Below are 17,982 nucleotides of genomic sequence, written 5' to 3' on the forward strand. Positions count from 1 at the left end.
GTGAGCATGCTCAGGTAGGGCGCTCCATCAGGCTCAGGGACTCCGGGGCGCAGCCACTCTAGTTAGACATGCTCCCCACCCCTCAGCTCTACAGACCACACCCCCAACAGATAGCCACGCCCCCTCTCCCAGTTCTCGGTCCTGTCCAGGCCCTGCGGGGGTCCCAGGAAGACACCCCCTCTGAGAAGATGGAAGAGATGGAGGCAGGCTGGGATCTAGGGCAGCGCTTACCCACAGGGTCCTGGTCGCTGACAGTAATCTTGGGAGGGTCACACGCTTTGTCAGGATGCTTACCTGGGGACCAGACATTCCTGGGTGGGGTGAGGGCCGCACTCCTTCCCCGCTTCCTGTGTGGTGGGTGGCGGCCACCACAGGCCTGGGGGAGCCACGCAGGTCCCAAGCCTCTCACCCCTGGCTCTTAGCTCACAATCCAGGAGGGGCAGGGGAGGGGCAGCGGGGCTCTAGCTGGCTGGAAGAGGGGCCTCAATTTGCAGAGGAGCCCTAGGCCACCCTGTGGGCAACTTGGGGAATGGAGGGATCTAGGAGGAGGGGACTGGTCTCTCCAACGTGGCCAGCAAGGGAAGCCTTGAGAGGCAGAGACCAGAGTGCATGGTGCAGGAGAGGTGGGCTGGAAGGACTTTGGGGAAGACAGGGCTGTAAAGGGTTGCTGGGGTCCAGACTGTGACGGGTCCCTAGAGCAGGGCTCTTGCTGTTTGGTTCACTGCTGTATTTCGGTACCTGTAAGAACTGCTTTGGCATATGGTAAGTCACCCCATCCCACCCCAGTATTTGTCAGATGAATGGCAAGCTGAGTAATTTACACTGTCCTGAATGTTGGTTTAAGTATGGATGACATGGTCAGTTTGGTTTAGAAATATGATTCTGGCAGCCAGCGTGGAAGAAGGGTCTGTAATACCACAGGACAGATGAGGCAGGCTGGAGCAAGGACTCATTCGCTGGACAGCAACGGAAGGGAATGGAAGTAGCCGGACTAGGAGCCATTGTGAAAGAAATCCCCAGGGTGTGGGAGAGGTGTGAGAGGGAGAAGCTAAGAGCCTCTCAGAGGTGTCTGGATTTGGCAACTGGATGAATACTGCACTACAGAAAGAAGCTTGTTAGTACTGGGTAGTTTCCCAGGCACAGGTTCTAACACCTGCCCCACATCCTCCCACCTGCCCTAACGCTGAGTCAGAGCAGCACTGGCTTCCAGGACCCCACGGTAGAAGATGCAAGGGAAGGGGTGGAGCTGCACGGTCCTGTGACACTGTTGTCTCTCCCAGCAACCTGGAGGGGGAAAGAGGAGCGTGTCCTGAGTGGCGACTAGCCTTTGGCCCTGTTCACGGTGCTTTACACACATTATCATCTTACTGGATTTTCTCAAATGCTCTTGACGTTAGCATTAGCGTTTCTACTCTCCAGAAGAGGAAATGGGGGATTCGTTGATTTTAATAATTAGTGGAACTGAGACCTGAACACAGTCTAACACTAAAGCCGGACCTAAGGTGTCTGAGAAACTAAAAGAGAAAACCAGAATGGAAGCAACAAGTCCAAGAGTCCCTTGTATTTACCTTAATTTGTCCGTGCCACATGGACCATTAGTGGCAAATTACAAACTACAGCCTACTGGGGTGCCTGGGTGGCTCAGTCGGTTGAGCGGCTGACTCTTGATTTCAGCTCAGGTCATGATCCCAGGGTGGGGGGATTGAGCCCCACATCGGACTCTGTGCTAGGTGTGGAGCCTGCTTGCGATTTTTTCTCTCCCTCCTTCTGCTCCTCTCCCCCACTTGTGATTGCTCTCTCTCTCTCTCTCTCTAAAAACAAAGCCAAACAACAAAAACCACTACAGCATACTAATGGCAATGCTGGCTTTACCTCTTAACCAAGTTTATGTTGCAGCACTAACACTACCAGATGTGTAAATCCTACTTTGTTTCCTGAACTTATTCCCTAATCTGTAAAATGGGATTCTTGTGTGAATTAAATGAGATTATATGAAGTGCTTAGCGCAGAGTAGAAGTTCAATCATTATCAGTATTATTCTAAGCACACGATCATGCATCTGTCAGCCTGGACATCCCCAAGGCTTCCTTCTGAAGAGGGAGAGGAAGGAGGGATAGCTACAAAAGACACTTGTCCCCGTCTGTCAGAAGTTTCTAGCGTCCTTCTGTTCTGGAATGTCACAAGGAAGTAGAGAGCAGGAACAGTAGACTGTCTACACTTGTATTAATATGGTAGCCACTAGCCACATATGGCTCCTAAGTGCCTAAAATGTGGCTAGTCTGAATTGAGATGTGCTATATGTGTAAAATACACACCAGAGTTCAAATATTCAAATATTCAAATATATATATATATGAGTTATGAGTTGGAATACATATATGTGGAATATATATATGGAATATATATTCAAATAATACTAAAAAATTATTAGCGTGTTATTCCATATATGACACACTAATAATTTTTTACTCTTATTTGAAGTGTTAATATTTAGGATATACTGGGTGAGATAAAATGTATTATTAAAGTTAATATCACCTGCTTCTATTTTTTAATGTAGCTACTAAAAAATTTAAAACCATACATGTGACTCACGTTACATTTCTATTAGTGATGTTGACTTAGATCCTTTACAGGATCTAAGTAAGTACACAGCTATAGATGTCCATCCATTCGTACATTATTAGAGTATTTATTACGTGCCAGGCACTATGGCAGGTGCAAGGGATATAGCAGCAAACAAGGCAGACACTGTCTCCGTCCTCACGGAACTTACATTCGAGTGTGGGCACAAATAACGTCTGCTCGTGATAAGTGCTATGGAAAACAAGGCAGGGCCAGAAGTTATTTTGACGTGAGACGAGTTGGTATCTCTGACAGGGGAATCAGTGCAGTGCTACTTGAGCAGGGACCTAAATGGTGAGAAGCCACAAACCATGCAAAGACCTTGGGGGAAATGTTCCAGGCAGGTGGAACAGCAAATGTATAGCCTTTGAAGCAGAAATGAGCTTCATTTGTTAAAGGGACAAGGTCAGCAGGAACGTGGCAAGATCACACAGAATCCTGGAAAAAAGCTTGGGCTCTAGTCTAAGTGTAATGAGAAATTCTTGAATCATCTTTATAGAGAAGTATTGGGACCCAATGTATATTTTGAAAGGACAACGCTACCGGGGCACCTGGGTGGTTCAGTCGGTTAAGCATCCAACTCTTGATCTGGGCTCCAGTCATGATCTCACGGTTGGTGAGATCAAGCCCCACATTGGGCTCTGTGCTGACAGCATGGAGCCTGCTTGGGATCTCTCTCTCCACCTCTCTCTACCCCTCCCCACTCAGGCTCTTTCTCTCTCAAAATAAATAAATAAACATTTAAAAATAACAATAATAAAGGACAATGCTACCAGTCTCTGTGGAGGTAGCCTGAAGCACCGTGAGAACCGGGGCAGGGAGGTTTGCTGGGAAGTCACTGCATTAGTCCAGGCCAGAGACACCACGGTGGTCTGGCCCTAGGGGTACGGGTGGAAGTGGTGAAAAGCAGTCAGATGTGGGATATATTCTGAAGACAGCTGACAAGACCTGCTGACTGGCACAGAAAGAACAAACAGAATCGAGGATGATTTAGATTTCTGGCCTCCAAAACAGTGAGCTAGGTGTTGATGGCAGTGGAGAGGACCGGCAATGAAACACGCTTGGGGCAGAATTCCAGACTCATTTTGGACATGTTAGGTTTATCGTGACGTCAAGTGAGGCTGTTGGGTAAGTAAGTCTGCATGAAGCTCAGGAGAGAGCAGGGTTGGAGACATGTAAGTGCGTCAACAGCGTATGGGGGGTATGTAATCCGTGGGAATGGGTTAGATCACCTAATAGAGAGAAAAGAGGGCTAAGGAATAGGCCCCAGAGCAATCCAAAAGCTGGATGTCAGGAGACAGAAAAGGTGTAGTCAGTGAGGTTGGAAAAAAGCAGGAGATGGTAATATTCCAAATCAAAATGAAGACAAAAGCTTTCAACTAGAGGCTGGTCCACTGAATCAAAGGTACTTTAGAAATTCACTCCAGGCACTTAGCAGCTCCTTCCTCCCAATCTCCAGCTCTTTAAGGGGATGAACCCTATCTTGTGCCTGGGGGGTTTGCACACGCTTTTAGTGCCAGGAACATGGGCTCCACTGCTTATGAGTTATGTCCTTAGGTAAGTTACTTAACTTCTCCGGGCCGTGATATACATGCCCTGTGTGCTCATCACTACACATCCCAGTGAACTACTCCTATGGTATCCCATATGCACATCTTCCTCTGTCGCTTTGGTATTTAACTTTCTTACACCTCTATGTCAGGATCCTCGAGCGCTGGTTATGCTCAGACTTGAATCCAACAGGACGGTTTGAGTCTGAGCCATACCACTCTCTATCACTATAACCATGGGCCTGTTGCTTAATCTTTGAGCAGATGTTTCCATTTTCTAAAACAGGAATACAATATACCTCATAGATAGTTGGTTATATGAAAATTCAATCAGGTAATGGATATGCTTGGCAGAATAAAAGCTCACTAAGCAGTATTAGTCATCTTTGCATCTACGACACCAATACTCCCAAAACTGGTGGACTGACTGATAACTTGAGAAGGTTAAGACACAGCAAACCTCCTTCCAGGCAGCTAGGGTGGAGAGAGGCAAGTACAGTCAGCTGCTATTCACACCTAGTGAACCTGGACAGGACCAGCATGGTGGATTAATAAAGCAAACACAGATTGCTCATTATTCTGGGAAATATCAGGATGTCTTCCACTTCTGTATTTTGTCGCGTGGATCCCCAACGTCCATATCAGCATTCAAGCCAGAAACTCAAGCATTACCTAAGACTTTCTTTTCACTCATCCCCCGACATCTTATTACTTAACAAGCTGCAATCTATTGTACCTTCAAAATGCCAAGCTTGGGGCACCTGGGTGGCTCAGTTGGTTAAGCGGCTGACTTCAGCTCAGGTCACAATCTCGCGGTCCGTGAGTTCGAGCCCTGCGTCGGGCTCTGTGCTGACAGCTCAGAGCCTGGAGCCTGTTTCCGATTCTGTGTCTCCCTCTCTCTCTGCCCCTCCCCCGTTCATGCTCTGTCTCTCTCTGTCTCAAAAATAAATAAAACGTTAAAAAAAAAAATGCCAAGCTTTATCAAATCCAAGACCCCAACCATTGTAAGACACAGCATTATGTTATGCAGCTCTGAGAAAGGAAAAAGTGCTGCCACTTAAACTACGACGTGCCACTGACTTTTAGAAGCATCCGAGTTTCAGAGATATTAAAACGTGGGGGAAGAAGAATACACCTTACAACTGATGAAATTATATCTCTCATTGCATCACTGCTACCTTAGTTCAGGCCTCCGTCCTCTCTTGCCTGGACTAGGGATGGAAGCTCCTAATGGTCTTCCCTCCACTCATCTTCTAACGCCCAAACAGATTTCTAAAAGGCCAATATTGCCAGCTACGTACCCCCAAATCTTTCAATCAACCCTTTTCCCATAGCCCCTGGCCCACATTCTTCACTTTAAACTGGCTGAAATTTTCCAAATGTCATATTGCTTCTAGTCCGGAATTGCTTTTCCTCCCCTTCATCTACTTATCTCTTAGCTACTAGAAGTAAGAGTTTTCTAGGGGCACCTGGGTGGCTCAGTCAGTTGAGCTTCCGACTCTTGATTTCAGCTCAGGTCATGATCTCAAGGTTGTAGGATCAAGCCCACGTCGGGGGCTCAGCATGGAGCCTGCTTAAGATTCTCTCTCTTCTTCCCCCTCCACCCCCTGCGCTCTCTCTCTCTCTCTCCCCCTCTCTCTGAAGAAGAAGGAGGAGGAGGAGGAGGAGGAGGAGGAAGAGGAAGAGGAGGAGAAAGAGTTTTCTAGCCGGGTCATACCTTACTCTAGCCCTCCTGCCAGGACTAGTTTGGTTGACATGGCTTGTTAAAATGGATATCCCTTTCTTCACTCACAAACAAACATCCAAAAATGAACCCTACTCCAAATTCCAAAGACAATCTTTCTCTAGAGGACAGGTGAGAGTGTCCAAACAAGCTCTAAGTTTTGTTTTTCAACACGTAAGCTGGTGTCTGCTCTTCCACAAAGTCTTCCAAAATTCTCCAAGCCGTTAGGTATCCTTCCGTGGTGCTCCATATCCTACATGCCACTATCATAGCCTTTTTTTGTACCACACTATAATTGTTGATTTGGTTCCTCCCCCACTAGACTGTGAGCTTCTTGGGAATAGGTGCCTGTTTTATTCAGCTGTGTTATTCTCCGGAACATGGAACCTAGAAGGCACTTAATACTTCTAAAATCGTTGAATGGGTAGATGGATGGGTGAATGAAAAGTGGTTACTGTATATAACCAAGGAGTCCTAGATCCCCACTCAGAGGTGCTACCTCCCAAGTCATTTCACATTGCCACTGACTTTCCCGAAGTTTGGTAATTGGCAGAAGTAGCAAAGGGCAATGGCACTATCTGGTGGTCAGTGCAGGGAACGCACCTTATTGAACAGAAGAACTTTTTTTTAACCACTGCTCTCTTTTTTGCTCTAGAGTGGTTAGGAAATGTAAAGAGTGAGGGAGATTTGGATTTTAAAAAGATCAAGCTGATGATGTTTTGCAGAATGGATTGGAGAAGGGATACAGGAGGAAGCAGGGATGCTAGCTGGGGAAGTTATTTTGTCAGAGCAGAGTCCAGTTCCGCTCTGTGACTTTACCACTACCATGCTTAACCACTTCGTAATACTGCCTCTTTTACCCAAGGACCTTCTTTTCTCCCTCTCGGCTAAGCACTGTGGCAGAGATTCTAAGATCTGCTTGATGATTTCTGCCTTCTGGTATTCACGCCTTTGTTTAATTCCCTCCTTTGAGTGTGGGCTTGCCTAGGACTTGCTTCCAATGGACAGAATACAGCAAAAGCATGAGATGTCACTCCCGTGATTAGAATACACAAAGCTGTAACTTCCATCCTGCTGGCAGACTCATCCTTGTTGGCTTTGATAAGGAAGGGTGCCATGTTGGGGAGACCCATGTGGCAAGGAACTGAAGTCAGTTTCTGGTTAATAGTCTATTGGTAAACAGAATTAACAATGTTAGTCCAACAGGAGGAATTAAAATTGGGCCAAAATTTAAGTTAGCTTGGACACAGACCCTTCTCCAGCCTTCAGATGAGAACCCAGTCCTGGCCAATAATCAGAACGCAGGCCTGTGAAAAACCTTGAAGCAGAGGACCCAGGTTAAGTGTGCCTGAACTCCTGACCCATAGAAACTATGAAATCATAAATGTGTGTTGTTTTAAGCCACTAAGTTTCTGGTAATTTATGCAGCAACAGATAACTAATAAACACCTACTCAGAATGTGTCATTACCATGCAGGTCAGGACCTTTTGAAAACCTGGGAAACTTACATAATCAACTATTATACCACTAAAGTGTGTGTGTGTGTGTGTGTGTGTGTGTGTCCCCTATACCATCCCCATCAGAGGCTTTTGCAGCTGACCCCACAGAACATCCCCCCCCGTGAAACGAAATGATCAAGTATCACCTGGGTGGCCCTGACAGGTTCTAGCCCCATTCTGTGTGAGGCCTTCATGGACCATTTTACAGCTAACAAGAAATACACCTTATGAGGAAAGGCCATGAAAACTAGGATGGGGTTAGGATATTACCAAGCAGATCAGCACAAGAGACATCCATACCCAGAAAGGAACTTGGGCAACTGTGGTTACAGCAGACTGTGATAAGATATATGGCACTGAAGTACAGCCACACTGGATATGCTGTAAATTTAGTTAATTCCACTGAACACACGAGGTGAGGTAGAGTCCCACAAGAGTCTAGTCAGAATGAGAACTAGAGGAACTCAGCTAAAAAGCCTCTGCTAACTTATTGGGTAATTCAGGTCAAAATCAGTTTCAATCTGAATTAACTCATGATCAACAGGTGGGCTCTTTTTCTTGTTTCTCACCCACTGCCCCTCTTCCACAATAGTTTGAGGTTGCCATTTAAATGGAGTTGGCCTGCTGCAGATGGCTAAACTCTGGATCTCCTCTTCAGCAAGGCTACAGCACAGATCCATACAGTGGTCAGCGGCAGCCTCCCACATCTCTTCCAAGTCTAGAATTCTGCGAGGTGACAGGTAGACCTTCCCCAAACCTGTCCATTGTTGCTGCCCCAGAATCTCCAGTCACTCAAAGTAGGCAGAAAGAGCAAAACAGGCAAGCCACACTTCCGCAAAAGTGCAAAAATACCAGAATCACACTGTCTAGTCCAGGCAAGCCGAGCTGTTCATCAACCTCCATTACGCAACATTCCTGTTCCCAGACGCATCTGAAGTTGGAGCTACACTAACTGCTCAACAGCCTCAACCCAATCTTTTTTTTAAGTTTCAAGTTTTTATTTAAATTCTAGTTAACATATCATGTAATATTGGTTTCAGAAGTAGAATTTAGTGCTTCATCACTTACATAGAACACCCAGTGCTCATCACAAGTGCCCTCCTTAATCCCCATTAACCATCTAGCCCATCCCCAACCCACCTCCATGAACCCTTAGTTTGTTCCCTATTGTTAAAGTTTGTTTTATGGTTTGCCTCTCTCTCTCTCTCTCTTTCCCCCCTATGTTCAACCTCAAACCAATCTCAAACACTTCCAGTTACAAAAAGACTAAAAACAGTCCTCTCTGGAAAATGCCTCGCGAACCTTTATGTGGGTAGAAGACACCCCTCTTTCTCCAATGCTCTGACTTACGGGAGAACAGATGGAGATAAAGGAGAAGGAAAGTACACTGGCCAGTACTCTGAAAGTGACTGGTTGGGTCTGGTATGATTCATTACCATCGGAACTGAAAGCAATTACGACAGCATTTATATGCACACAGGGTCTCCTTTCAAGAAGTGCATGATTCCCCCACAAGACTTCAATTCTCATGCCCCCTCCCATCAACGCAGAAAATGAGGGCAACAAGGAGGTGATAGTGGTAAGTCCTTGCTGTGAGAGCTGTTTGTCAGAGACCTCTCTCAGTCAGTCAGTCCCTGGAAGGCGGGTTCAGTGCTTGGAGGCAGGGCCGCTGGCTGGCTTAGCAACCTGTCCACTATGCTGATTTTAGCATCATGCTTCTCAATATCCTCATACGGAGTCCAGGATAAGTCATGCTGGAGCTTGTAGGCGCCAAGGAAGTCATGTGGACAACTTGTCCCCCATTCCTAAAGAAGGCAAAGGAGTCAGTTCTCATCAGGGTAGAAGGTAAAGAAATTGAGCTTATTTCCTCATTTTCTAAAATGTCTATTTACTTATTTTGAGAGAGAGAGACAGAGAGCAAGCGGAGAAAGGGTACAGAGAGAGGGAGACAGATAATCCCAAGCAGGTTCCGGAGCCGTCAGTGCAGAGCCTGATGCAGGGCTTGAACCCACAAACAGTGAGATCATAACCTGAGCCAAAACCAAGAATCATTATCCCACTGAGCCACCCAGTCTCCCCTCATTTCCTCATTGTATGCCACAAATTTCTTTTTTGGGTTTTCACTTCAGATCAGTCAGAATCATCCTCACTGCATTACACATCAGATACCTCCCTTAACAGAGATAATGACTGTGAGATAATTTGTGTTTTTCATGTATATTTTTTAAGAGTCATGCCAGGGCTCACGAAAACCTCCAATTTTCTAGAAGGCCATTTACAAACCCTTATGCCTACATCTTCACGCACATATGCCAAGAGTTTCTCAAAGACCAGAGTAGATTTCTGCGCAAAAATACATGTTCTTACCTTTGGAGAAATAATAGAAAAATACTGCTGACCACTCTCCCGTTTATAAAGGTAATAAATGTTGCCAGGTTTTTTTACTATATTACAAGCTACATGGTGCAAGTCGGCATCTCTGCGAGCATCTTCCAGTACCTAAGAACCGCAGAGATGTAACAAATTAAGTATTGGACCTAACAGGCACACTCAGTGATCATCCCAATCAATGCTTAGGAATTGCTCCCCCATAGCAAACAGTCACTACTAGGACCCAGATGATTCTGAGGAGACAAAAATTAGACTATGCTACTAGACTGTAAAAATGCCTTTAGAAGAATTGCATTGGTGAACGTTACTGGCTTTGAGTGCCTTTTAAATTTCTTTCCTATTTTTCTGCAGTATGTACATTTCTTTTAAAACTGAGAACATGTTTTTCCCCTCAAAATGCTTTACTTCACTGAAACTGTCTCCCAGTGAAAAAGCTTACCTTATACCTAACTTCTTGGGCTTACTCTATTTTGCTCAACACTTCTATATTTCTAGGAGGTCCTGAAGACAAAATAGTTTAACGATTATAAGCAAGACCAGGCAGACCTGTGAATTAAATGAGGAAAAGGAGTCCCTACCTAAAAGCTGTTACGTGTTACTCACCTTCCTGGCTTGTTCTTGTAAATGTTGGATTTGCTCAGCTATGACTGTTAGTTTGTTGGTGGCATTTGCTCGGATGAATTCGTCAGCCTACAGGTGAGACAAAACCAAACTGTGGGTGGAAAAAGGATAAGACTTCGACAATGTTCGTATTTAGAGCTCAGAGTGAAGAGTTACCTCAACATCCTTGCTTATGCCTTAAATACCCTTCCTAGCCTCAACACAGTCCTGGGAACTCGCACTCATCTCACCCAGTTCCCACCCAACTCAAACAGCACTGTTTATAAGAAGCTCACCCTGCCAGGACCCCACACAGCAGAACTAAGTCCTCCTCCTTTTCTACGTCCCAGAGCTTTCTACCCTCTGTATTCCAGTCACTCTGCACTTCTTCAGTCCTCTAACATGGTCTACTCTCACATGCTAACGCATGTACGGAATATGCCCTCTCCTCAACAGAAAATACTTCCCCTCTTACTCTTTGCCCAAATAAACACACTTATTCCTCAGGTCTCCATTTATTTTTCTCATGTTTAAATACTTCTGAGATCTGGGATGGGTCTTAAAATAAAAAGACACTTGTGATAAAGTTCTTATCACCTGTTATGTAGGAATCTAGCTATATATAGGAAGGACCTATTAATCTGACCGTTGCCTCAGCTGAATTATTTACATCATACCTAGTTATATTTTAACTTATATTTGGCTTCCTAATTGTTACTTCAAACGCTTTCTTGTTTTTTTTAAGTAGGCTCCAGGCCCAATGTGGGGCTCGAACTCACGACCGTGGAATCCAGAGTCACATGCTCTAACTACCCACTGAGCCTTTAAAGACTATACTAGGATGTAGATCTGAAACAATGTTATATTGTGCACATAAGACTTCCTGTGTTGTGCCAGGAAGTGCAAATGAAGGCAATGGAAATTGCTTAAAATAAATCAAACACTTTTCAAAACCAGAGAGACTGGTGTGACCAATGGGAAGGATTATCACTCAGGCATCAGAAATCTGTCAAAGACTTCCAGCTTACTATCAAGAAAACCTGATTAATGTCTAGGGGTATACGGCAAGTTAAGAAGAAGAAATTATGAGATTAAACTCAAACTAAGAAATATCAAGAGGGTGCCTGGGTGGCTCAGGCGGTTAAGCGTCTGACTTTGGCTCAGGTCAGGTTCTCACAGTTCATGAGTCCGAGCCCCACGTCAGGTTCTGTGCTGACAAGTCAGAGCCTGGAGCCTGCTTAGGATTCTGTGCCTCCCTCCCTCTCTGCCCCTCCCCCACTCACACTCTTGTCTCTGTCTCTCAAAAATAAATAAACGTTAAAAAAAATTTTTTTAGGGGCATCTGGATGGCTCAGTCAGTTAAGCCTCCAACTGAGGCTTCGTGGTTTCAAGCCCCAGGTCGGGCTCTGTGCTGAAAGCCTGATCCCAATTCCATGTCTCCCTCTCTGCCCCTCCCCCCTCATGCTCTGTCTCTGTCACTCAAAAATAGACATTAAAAATTTTTTTTAATTTAAATTTATTACAAATATTTTGTAATATATTTAAAGATATATTATATAATATAACATATATAATGTTATATATAATGTTATATATAATATATATAATATATATATAATGTTATATATAATATATAATGTATATATATTATATAATATAACATATAACATATTATATAATATATGTAATTATATATTATCATAATTAATATATAATATTATACATAATTATATATGTATATTGTATATATTTAAATTTTATTTTAATAAAAATACAAAAAAGAAATATTAAGAGAATTTGCTGGTGAGTTGAGGAAGCTCAAGGTAAAAGTCAGGTATAAGCCAGCATCACACGAGAAGAAAACAATGGAGTCAACAGAGTCAATCATTTATCTGCTCCACAAATAGAGACTGAGCAACCACTGTGTATGAGACATCATGCCAGGCCCTGGACATACTAGAAACAGGAGAAAGAAGTCCCTACCTCCATCAAGATTGCAGCCTAATGCACTGTCCTTCAGAATATGAAGTAAAATATGTAATTTTTTTTAATGTTTATTTATTTCGAAAGAAAGCACGAGTGGGGGAGAGGCAGAGAAAGCAAAAGAGAAAGAGAATCCCAAGCAGGCTCCACTGTCAGCACAAAACTCAGTGAGGGGCTCAATCCCACAAACTGTGGGATCATGACCTGAGCCGAAACCAAGAGTCAGTTGCTTAATCAACTGAGCCACTCAGGTACCCCAAAGTAGTAAATTTTTAATTTTCTAGCAGCTGTGTTAAAAATAAAAATAAATAAGTAAAATTAATTATAATATTTTATTTAACCCAATACATCAAAAAACATTATTCCTGGGGCGCCTGGGTGGCGCAGTCGGTTAAGCATCCGACTTCAGCCAGGTCACGATCTCGCGGTCCGTGAGTTCGAGCCCCGCGTCAGGCTCTGGGCTGATGGCTCGGAGCCTGGAGCCTGTTTCCGATTCTGTGTCTCCCTCTCTCTCTGCCCCTCCCCTGTTCATGCTCTGTCTCTCTCTGTCCCAAAAAAAATAAATAAAAAACGTTGAAAAAAAAAAATTAAAAAAAAAAAACAACATTATTCCAACATGTAATCAGTATAAAAAATTTTAATGAGATACTTTACATTTCATACTAAGTATATACTTATATTTTACACTCATACTATCAATTGAGATACCAAATTATCATGAGAAATAGTCAATCTGGGGCGCCTGGGTGGCTCAGTCAGTTAAGCGTTTGACTTCGGCTCGGGTCATGATCTCACAGTTTGTGGGTTTGAGCCCCCTATCAGGCACTGTGCTGACAGCTCAGAGCTTGGAGCCTGCCTCAGAATCTGTGTCTCCCTCTCTCTGTGCCCCTCTCCTGCTCGTGCGTGCTCTCTCTCTCTCTCTCAAAAATAAACAAACATTAAAAAAAATTAAAAGAAATAATCGGTACTTAAACTTCATAAAATTTGCATTTAAAAGGGTCAGTTCACATACTAAGCTTGTTCCAAATATACTCAAAAAGTGTCCAATAATTGAATCAATTACCACATTTTAAAATGTAAATTGTTCAAATTACATAAAATTTAAAATCCAGTTTCTCGGCTGCATTTACCATATAGCCCAAATGCTCAACAACCATATGTGGTTAGAGGCTACCATAATGCATAACACAGCTCTGGTGAGAGATACAGACACCAACAAGAAAGACAATTAGAGCTAGTATTATGTGGACTCAGAATAATGATGTGCTATCATGAAGAAAATAACCAGAATTATGTGGTAGAAGCAGATCAGAGGTGGGGCACCTGGGTGGCTCAGTCGGTTAAGCGTCCGACTTCAGCGCAGGTCATGATCTCACAGTTCGTGAGTTCGAGCCCCGCGTCAGGCTCTGTGCTGACAGCTTAGAGCCTGTTTCGGATTCTGTGTCTCCCTCTCTCTCTGCCCCTCCCCTGTTCATGCTCTGTCTCTCTCTGTCTCAAAAATAAATAAACGTTAAAAAAAAAAAAATTAAAAAAAAAAAAAAAAAAAAAAGAAGCAGATCAGAGGTAACAAGTGAGTGGAGTAACTGGTTTAATAGGTAGTGGTAAGCACCCCAGGGATTGGCATGCATGCATGAGCAGGCTAGATGCAAATTCAATTTATTTATTTATTTATTTATTTTAATGTGGGTTTTTTTTTTTAATGTTTATTTATTTTCAAGAGACAGAGACAGAAAGCATGAGTGGGGGTGGAACAGAGAGAGAGAGGGAGACACAGAATCCAAAGCAGGCTCCAGGCTCTGAGCTGTCAGCACAGAGCCTGATGTGGGGGCTCGAACTCGTGAACCAGGAGATCATGACCTGAGCTGAAGTCAGACACTTACCAATTGAGCCACCTAGGTGCCCGTTTACTTTTTTTTTTTTTTTTTTTGAGAGAGAGAGAGAGAGAGAGAGCATAAGCTGGGAAGGGGCAGAGAGAAAGGGGAACAGAGGATCTGAAGTGGGTTCTTTGCTGACACAGAGAGCCGGATGTGGGGCTCGAACTCACAAACCATGAGATCATGACCTGGGCCGAGGTCAGATGTTTAACTGAGCCACCAGGTACCCATATTCAATTTAATAATACCATCATCTGGATGGAGTGGAGTATAACCTTCAACAGACAAGAAGGCCTCACTGAAGATGTGACATTTGACTTGGGTCTGAAGAAAAGAAAGGGCCAGCCATGCAACAAAAACTGGAGAAGTTATGTCTGAAAGGCAGTTAGCGAGGGGCAGTAGTTAATGAGCAGTCAGTAAGGGGACAGGGACCAGATCATGCAAGGCCTTATGGCCCATGGTGAAAGTACTGCATTTTGTTCCAAGGACAGTGAGGCACCTGATGGTGGTTTCTAGAGCTAAGAGAGTTCTAGGTTAGGAGTGGCCTCATTATTAATCTTCTTAAGGTGGTGGCAGCAAATCTGTTCCTTGTAAACAAAACAGTCTAATTCACAACAGAAATGAGAAGAGTACTTCTAATTACTAAACACTTCTAATTACTAAAGAGTACTTCTAATTACTGGCCCCAATCATTCTGAGGCCCTTCACATATATTATCTAACTTAATGTTTATAATACCTTATGAAGTTGGAGATGATAACTTCAGTCTCATTTTAGGAATTATACCCAGAGAGGTAAAGCAACCTGTCCAATGGTTAATAACAGCTAATAAATGGCAGTTGAAGATTTGAACACAGATCAGTCTGATTCCAAATTTCTGCCTTAATACCAGACCTCTAGAGCATTCTAAACACACATCAATACCAAAATGGCATGGCAGCAGTCAGTCCTGCTACAAAGTACATTTCAGGACACAAACAGTAAATATGCTTGATTCAATCTGTTTGTTTCTAGTGTTTTTATTCCAGCTGCTCAATATTGATAATATTGGAAAAAAGGAGGCAGCACCATAATGCATCCTCTGTATTTTACTAGATCATACGCTGAAGGGCAAAAACTGTGTTCCATCTTCTTTTTTTTTTGTTTTGTTTCAGGCCATTGTAATAAATATGATGGTCACTCAGTAAGCCATGAAAATGTTTGCCCAAGCTTTGGGCCTAGTTGCCTCCCTCCCAACAAGTGATCCAGTTAAACAGACACATGGTATTCTCCTAATCTATAAAAGTTATGCTTTGCTTCCCACCTCTCTAGAAAAGACAAGTCACTAAGTTTGAATCAAAAGCACTTTCCTAAGCATGTGAATACTCCTTAAATTAAAAAAAAAAAAAAACCTAAAGTACAGAGATGTTTATGTGAGGGAATTTGAGCACATTAATTATTAAATATTTTGAACAAAATAAAGACCTTTGAATATAACCAAAGCCAAATGTGATAGTGCACACAAGGGTGAGAGGAATATCAGAAGCTTTAAAGCAGCAGGGCCCTTTATCTGTACATATTGAAGAGGGTTCTACAACTGGAAGTCTTGGTAAAAATTAGATGGAGGGGTACCTGGGTGGCTCAGTGGGTTAAGCGACCAACTTCCGCTCAGGTCATGATCTCGCAGTCCGTGAGTTCGAGTCCTGGGTCGGGCTCTGTGCTGACAGCTCAGAGCCTGGAGCCTGTTTCAGGTTCTGTGTCTCCCTCTCTCTCCAACCCTCCCCCATTCATGCTCTGTCTCTCTCTGTCTCAAAAATAAATAAACATTAAAAAAAATTTATAAAAAAAAAAATTAGATGGAATTTGGTTTTTCGCAGCTTTAGATCTAGGAACTTTCCTAATTGAGACCCTGCATTTTACAGATGAAGAAGCTTAAGTCCAGAGAAAAGTAATTTCCCTTAAGTTACAGTGCAAGTTATTATCAACAGTGGGATTAACACGCACGTGTCAAAATTTCTGATGCTTTTTGTTATTTCACATTTCCTCCTTATTCTTTTGGCAATGAATGTGTAAGCACTGGGCTTGGGAATGTTGTGCCCAGTGAATGAGAACACAGGACAAAATTTAAGAGTCCCTGTCCTTCTAGTATACAGGTATGCTGTTTCGAAGGGACACATGCACCCCAATGTTTATAGCAGCACTATCAACAATAACCAAAGTATGGAAAGAGCCCAAATGTCCATCGATGGATGAATGGATAAAGAAGATGTGGTGTATATATATATATATATATATACACACACACACACACACACACACACACACACACAATGGAGTATTATTCGGCAATCAAAAAGAATGAAATCTTGCCATTTGCAACTACGTGGATGGAACTGGAGGGTATTATGCTAAGTGAAATTAGCCAGTCAGAGAAAGACAAATATCATATGACTTCACTCATATGAGGAATTTAAGATACAAAACAGATGAACATAAGGGAAGCAAAAATAACATAAAAACAGGGAGGGGCACAAAACATAAGAGACTCTTAAATATGGAGAACAAACAGAAGTTTACTGGAGGGGTGGTGGGAGGGGGGATGGGACTAAATGAGTAAAGGGCATTAAGGAATCTACTCCTGAAATCATTGTTGCACTATATGCTAACTTGGATATAAATTTTAAAAATAAATTAAATGAAAATAAATTTCAAAAAGTCCCTGTCCTTCTAAAAGATGTTACGTTCTAAAAGCGTTCAGGGCACAGATAACGATCTAATGGGAAGCGGTTTAAAGTAAGTGGACTATGCATCCCTGCAGAATCCGTTAGGGTAATCTGACACTTGCATGGAAACTTCTCTTCACGAGTCAAATGGGTAGAATCACTTCTGTACTGCCTACCTTACAGGGCTGTCCTGAGGCCCAAATGAAATACTGAATATTCAAAGTGCTGTGCAAAACTTCCCACGAAAGGAGATTATGGGCACTCATATTGCAGATGGAGCCTTTGGTCTCAGAAGCTCAGAGTGCGAGTCAGACTACCGACCCTCAATGACAATCAGTTTTCCCGAGTTGTAAAATGGAGACAAAAAGCAAATGGCTTTCGCTTTGGCTTTGAGGTCCCAGTCTCAAGATGCAGGGCCAAACGTGAACCAAAACGGTTCTTTACTTCCCCAGCCGCGCCTCCTCACCTTCTGCACCTGCTCTGCGAGCGCCACGAGGTCTAAGGGGTCCCCGGCCCGGTGGGTGTGGTAGGGGCTCACTAGGGCCAGGCCTCCGGGGGTCGGGGTGAGCTCCACCAGGGCTCCTGCGACACATACCCAGGAACACAGCCCGTGAGCGCCCGCCCTCGGCCTCCCGCGCAGCCCGGGAAACTAGCTGCTCCGTGAGGGCTTCTTTCCCCGCTCGGACTCCCGCCCTGCGTACCTCCCCGACCTGTAGCCGGCTGAACTCTTTGGTCTGCGGGGACTCCCCCCGACTGCCCCGGCGTCTCGGCGTCCCCCATGACAACAGCCGAACCTCCCTGCGTCCCCAGCCGCGGCGCGAAAGGGAAGAGCATGCGCATAGAGGCCTGTGGGCGGAGCTTCTGTGTTCCCTGGCCATTGGCCATCAGGGCTGAGGGGCACCGCCTGAACCCGGAGGCGGGGCTCCAGCTGACGCCCTAGGCTCTGCTGAGGGGCGGGGTGCTGGCTTAGGGAAAGCCAAAAAGGGCAGTGCAACGTTCGTGGGCATGCGCCGCCCGGCTTGGGAGGCGGGGCT

The 17,982-nt window shown here is 44.1% G+C and overlaps 2 protein-coding genes across 6 annotated transcripts in view; both read right to left on the bottom strand.

Annotated features, from left to right (window-relative positions):
- Positions 1-9,875, bottom strand: part of TMEM269 (transmembrane protein 269) — a 27,877-nt gene extending 18,002 nt beyond the window's left edge. For 2 of the 4 annotated variants that reach the window (XM_053896583.1, XM_053896581.1), the window contains exons 1-2: positions 9,766-9,875; positions 232-1,284 (exon numbers count right to left, since the gene is read on the bottom strand). In XM_053896583.1, coding sequence (XP_053752558.1) covers positions 232-309 — 78 coding nt within the window. In that variant the 5' untranslated portion in view covers positions 310-1,284; positions 9,766-9,875. Of the gene's footprint in view, positions 1-231; positions 1,285-9,765 lie in introns of those variants that run through there. The other 2 variants (XM_053896584.1, XM_053896585.1) reach the window with 2 other exon arrangements.
- On the bottom strand, positions 8,375-17,848 carry CUNH1orf50 (chromosome unknown C1orf50 homolog). Of its 2 annotated transcripts, none has more exons than XM_053896588.1 (5): positions 17,659-17,848; positions 17,415-17,530; positions 10,393-10,479; positions 9,766-9,897; positions 8,375-9,203 (listed from the first exon to the last, which is right to left on the bottom strand). In XM_053896588.1, the coding sequence occupies exons 1-5, from the start codon at positions 17,831-17,833 to the stop codon at positions 9,018-9,020; spliced, it is 696 nt and encodes a 231-aa protein (XP_053752563.1). In that variant the 5' UTR covers positions 17,834-17,848; the 3' UTR covers positions 8,375-9,017. The 2 variants fall into 2 exon arrangements, with proteins under 2 accessions (XP_053752563.1, XP_053752562.1); XM_053896587.1 differs by having other exon boundaries at positions 17,650-17,848.
- Positions 17,849-17,982: the final 134 nt, after the last annotated feature.

The sequence above is a fragment of the Panthera pardus genome, unplaced genomic scaffold, assembly GCF_024362965.1.
Source record: "Panthera pardus isolate Hobbes unplaced genomic scaffold, ASM2436296v1 HiC_scaffold_11, whole genome shotgun sequence".
In the NCBI taxonomy this organism is placed as follows: Eukaryota; Metazoa; Chordata; class Mammalia; order Carnivora; family Felidae; genus Panthera; species Panthera pardus.

Coding starts and splice junctions, on each gene's coding strand:
- CUNH1orf50 (XM_053896587.1), bottom strand. CDS start 17,833: ATGGCCAATGGCCAGGGAACACAGAAGCTCCGCCCACAGGCCTCTATG. Junction 17,531..17,649: donor GCCGGCTACAGGTCGGGGAG/GTACGCAGGGCG, acceptor TATGTGTCGCAG/GAGCCCTGGTGGAGCTCACC. Junction 9,204..9,765: donor TTTCTATTATTTCTCCAAAG/GTAAGAACATGT, acceptor TGCCTTCTTTAG/GAATGGGGGACAAGTTGTCC.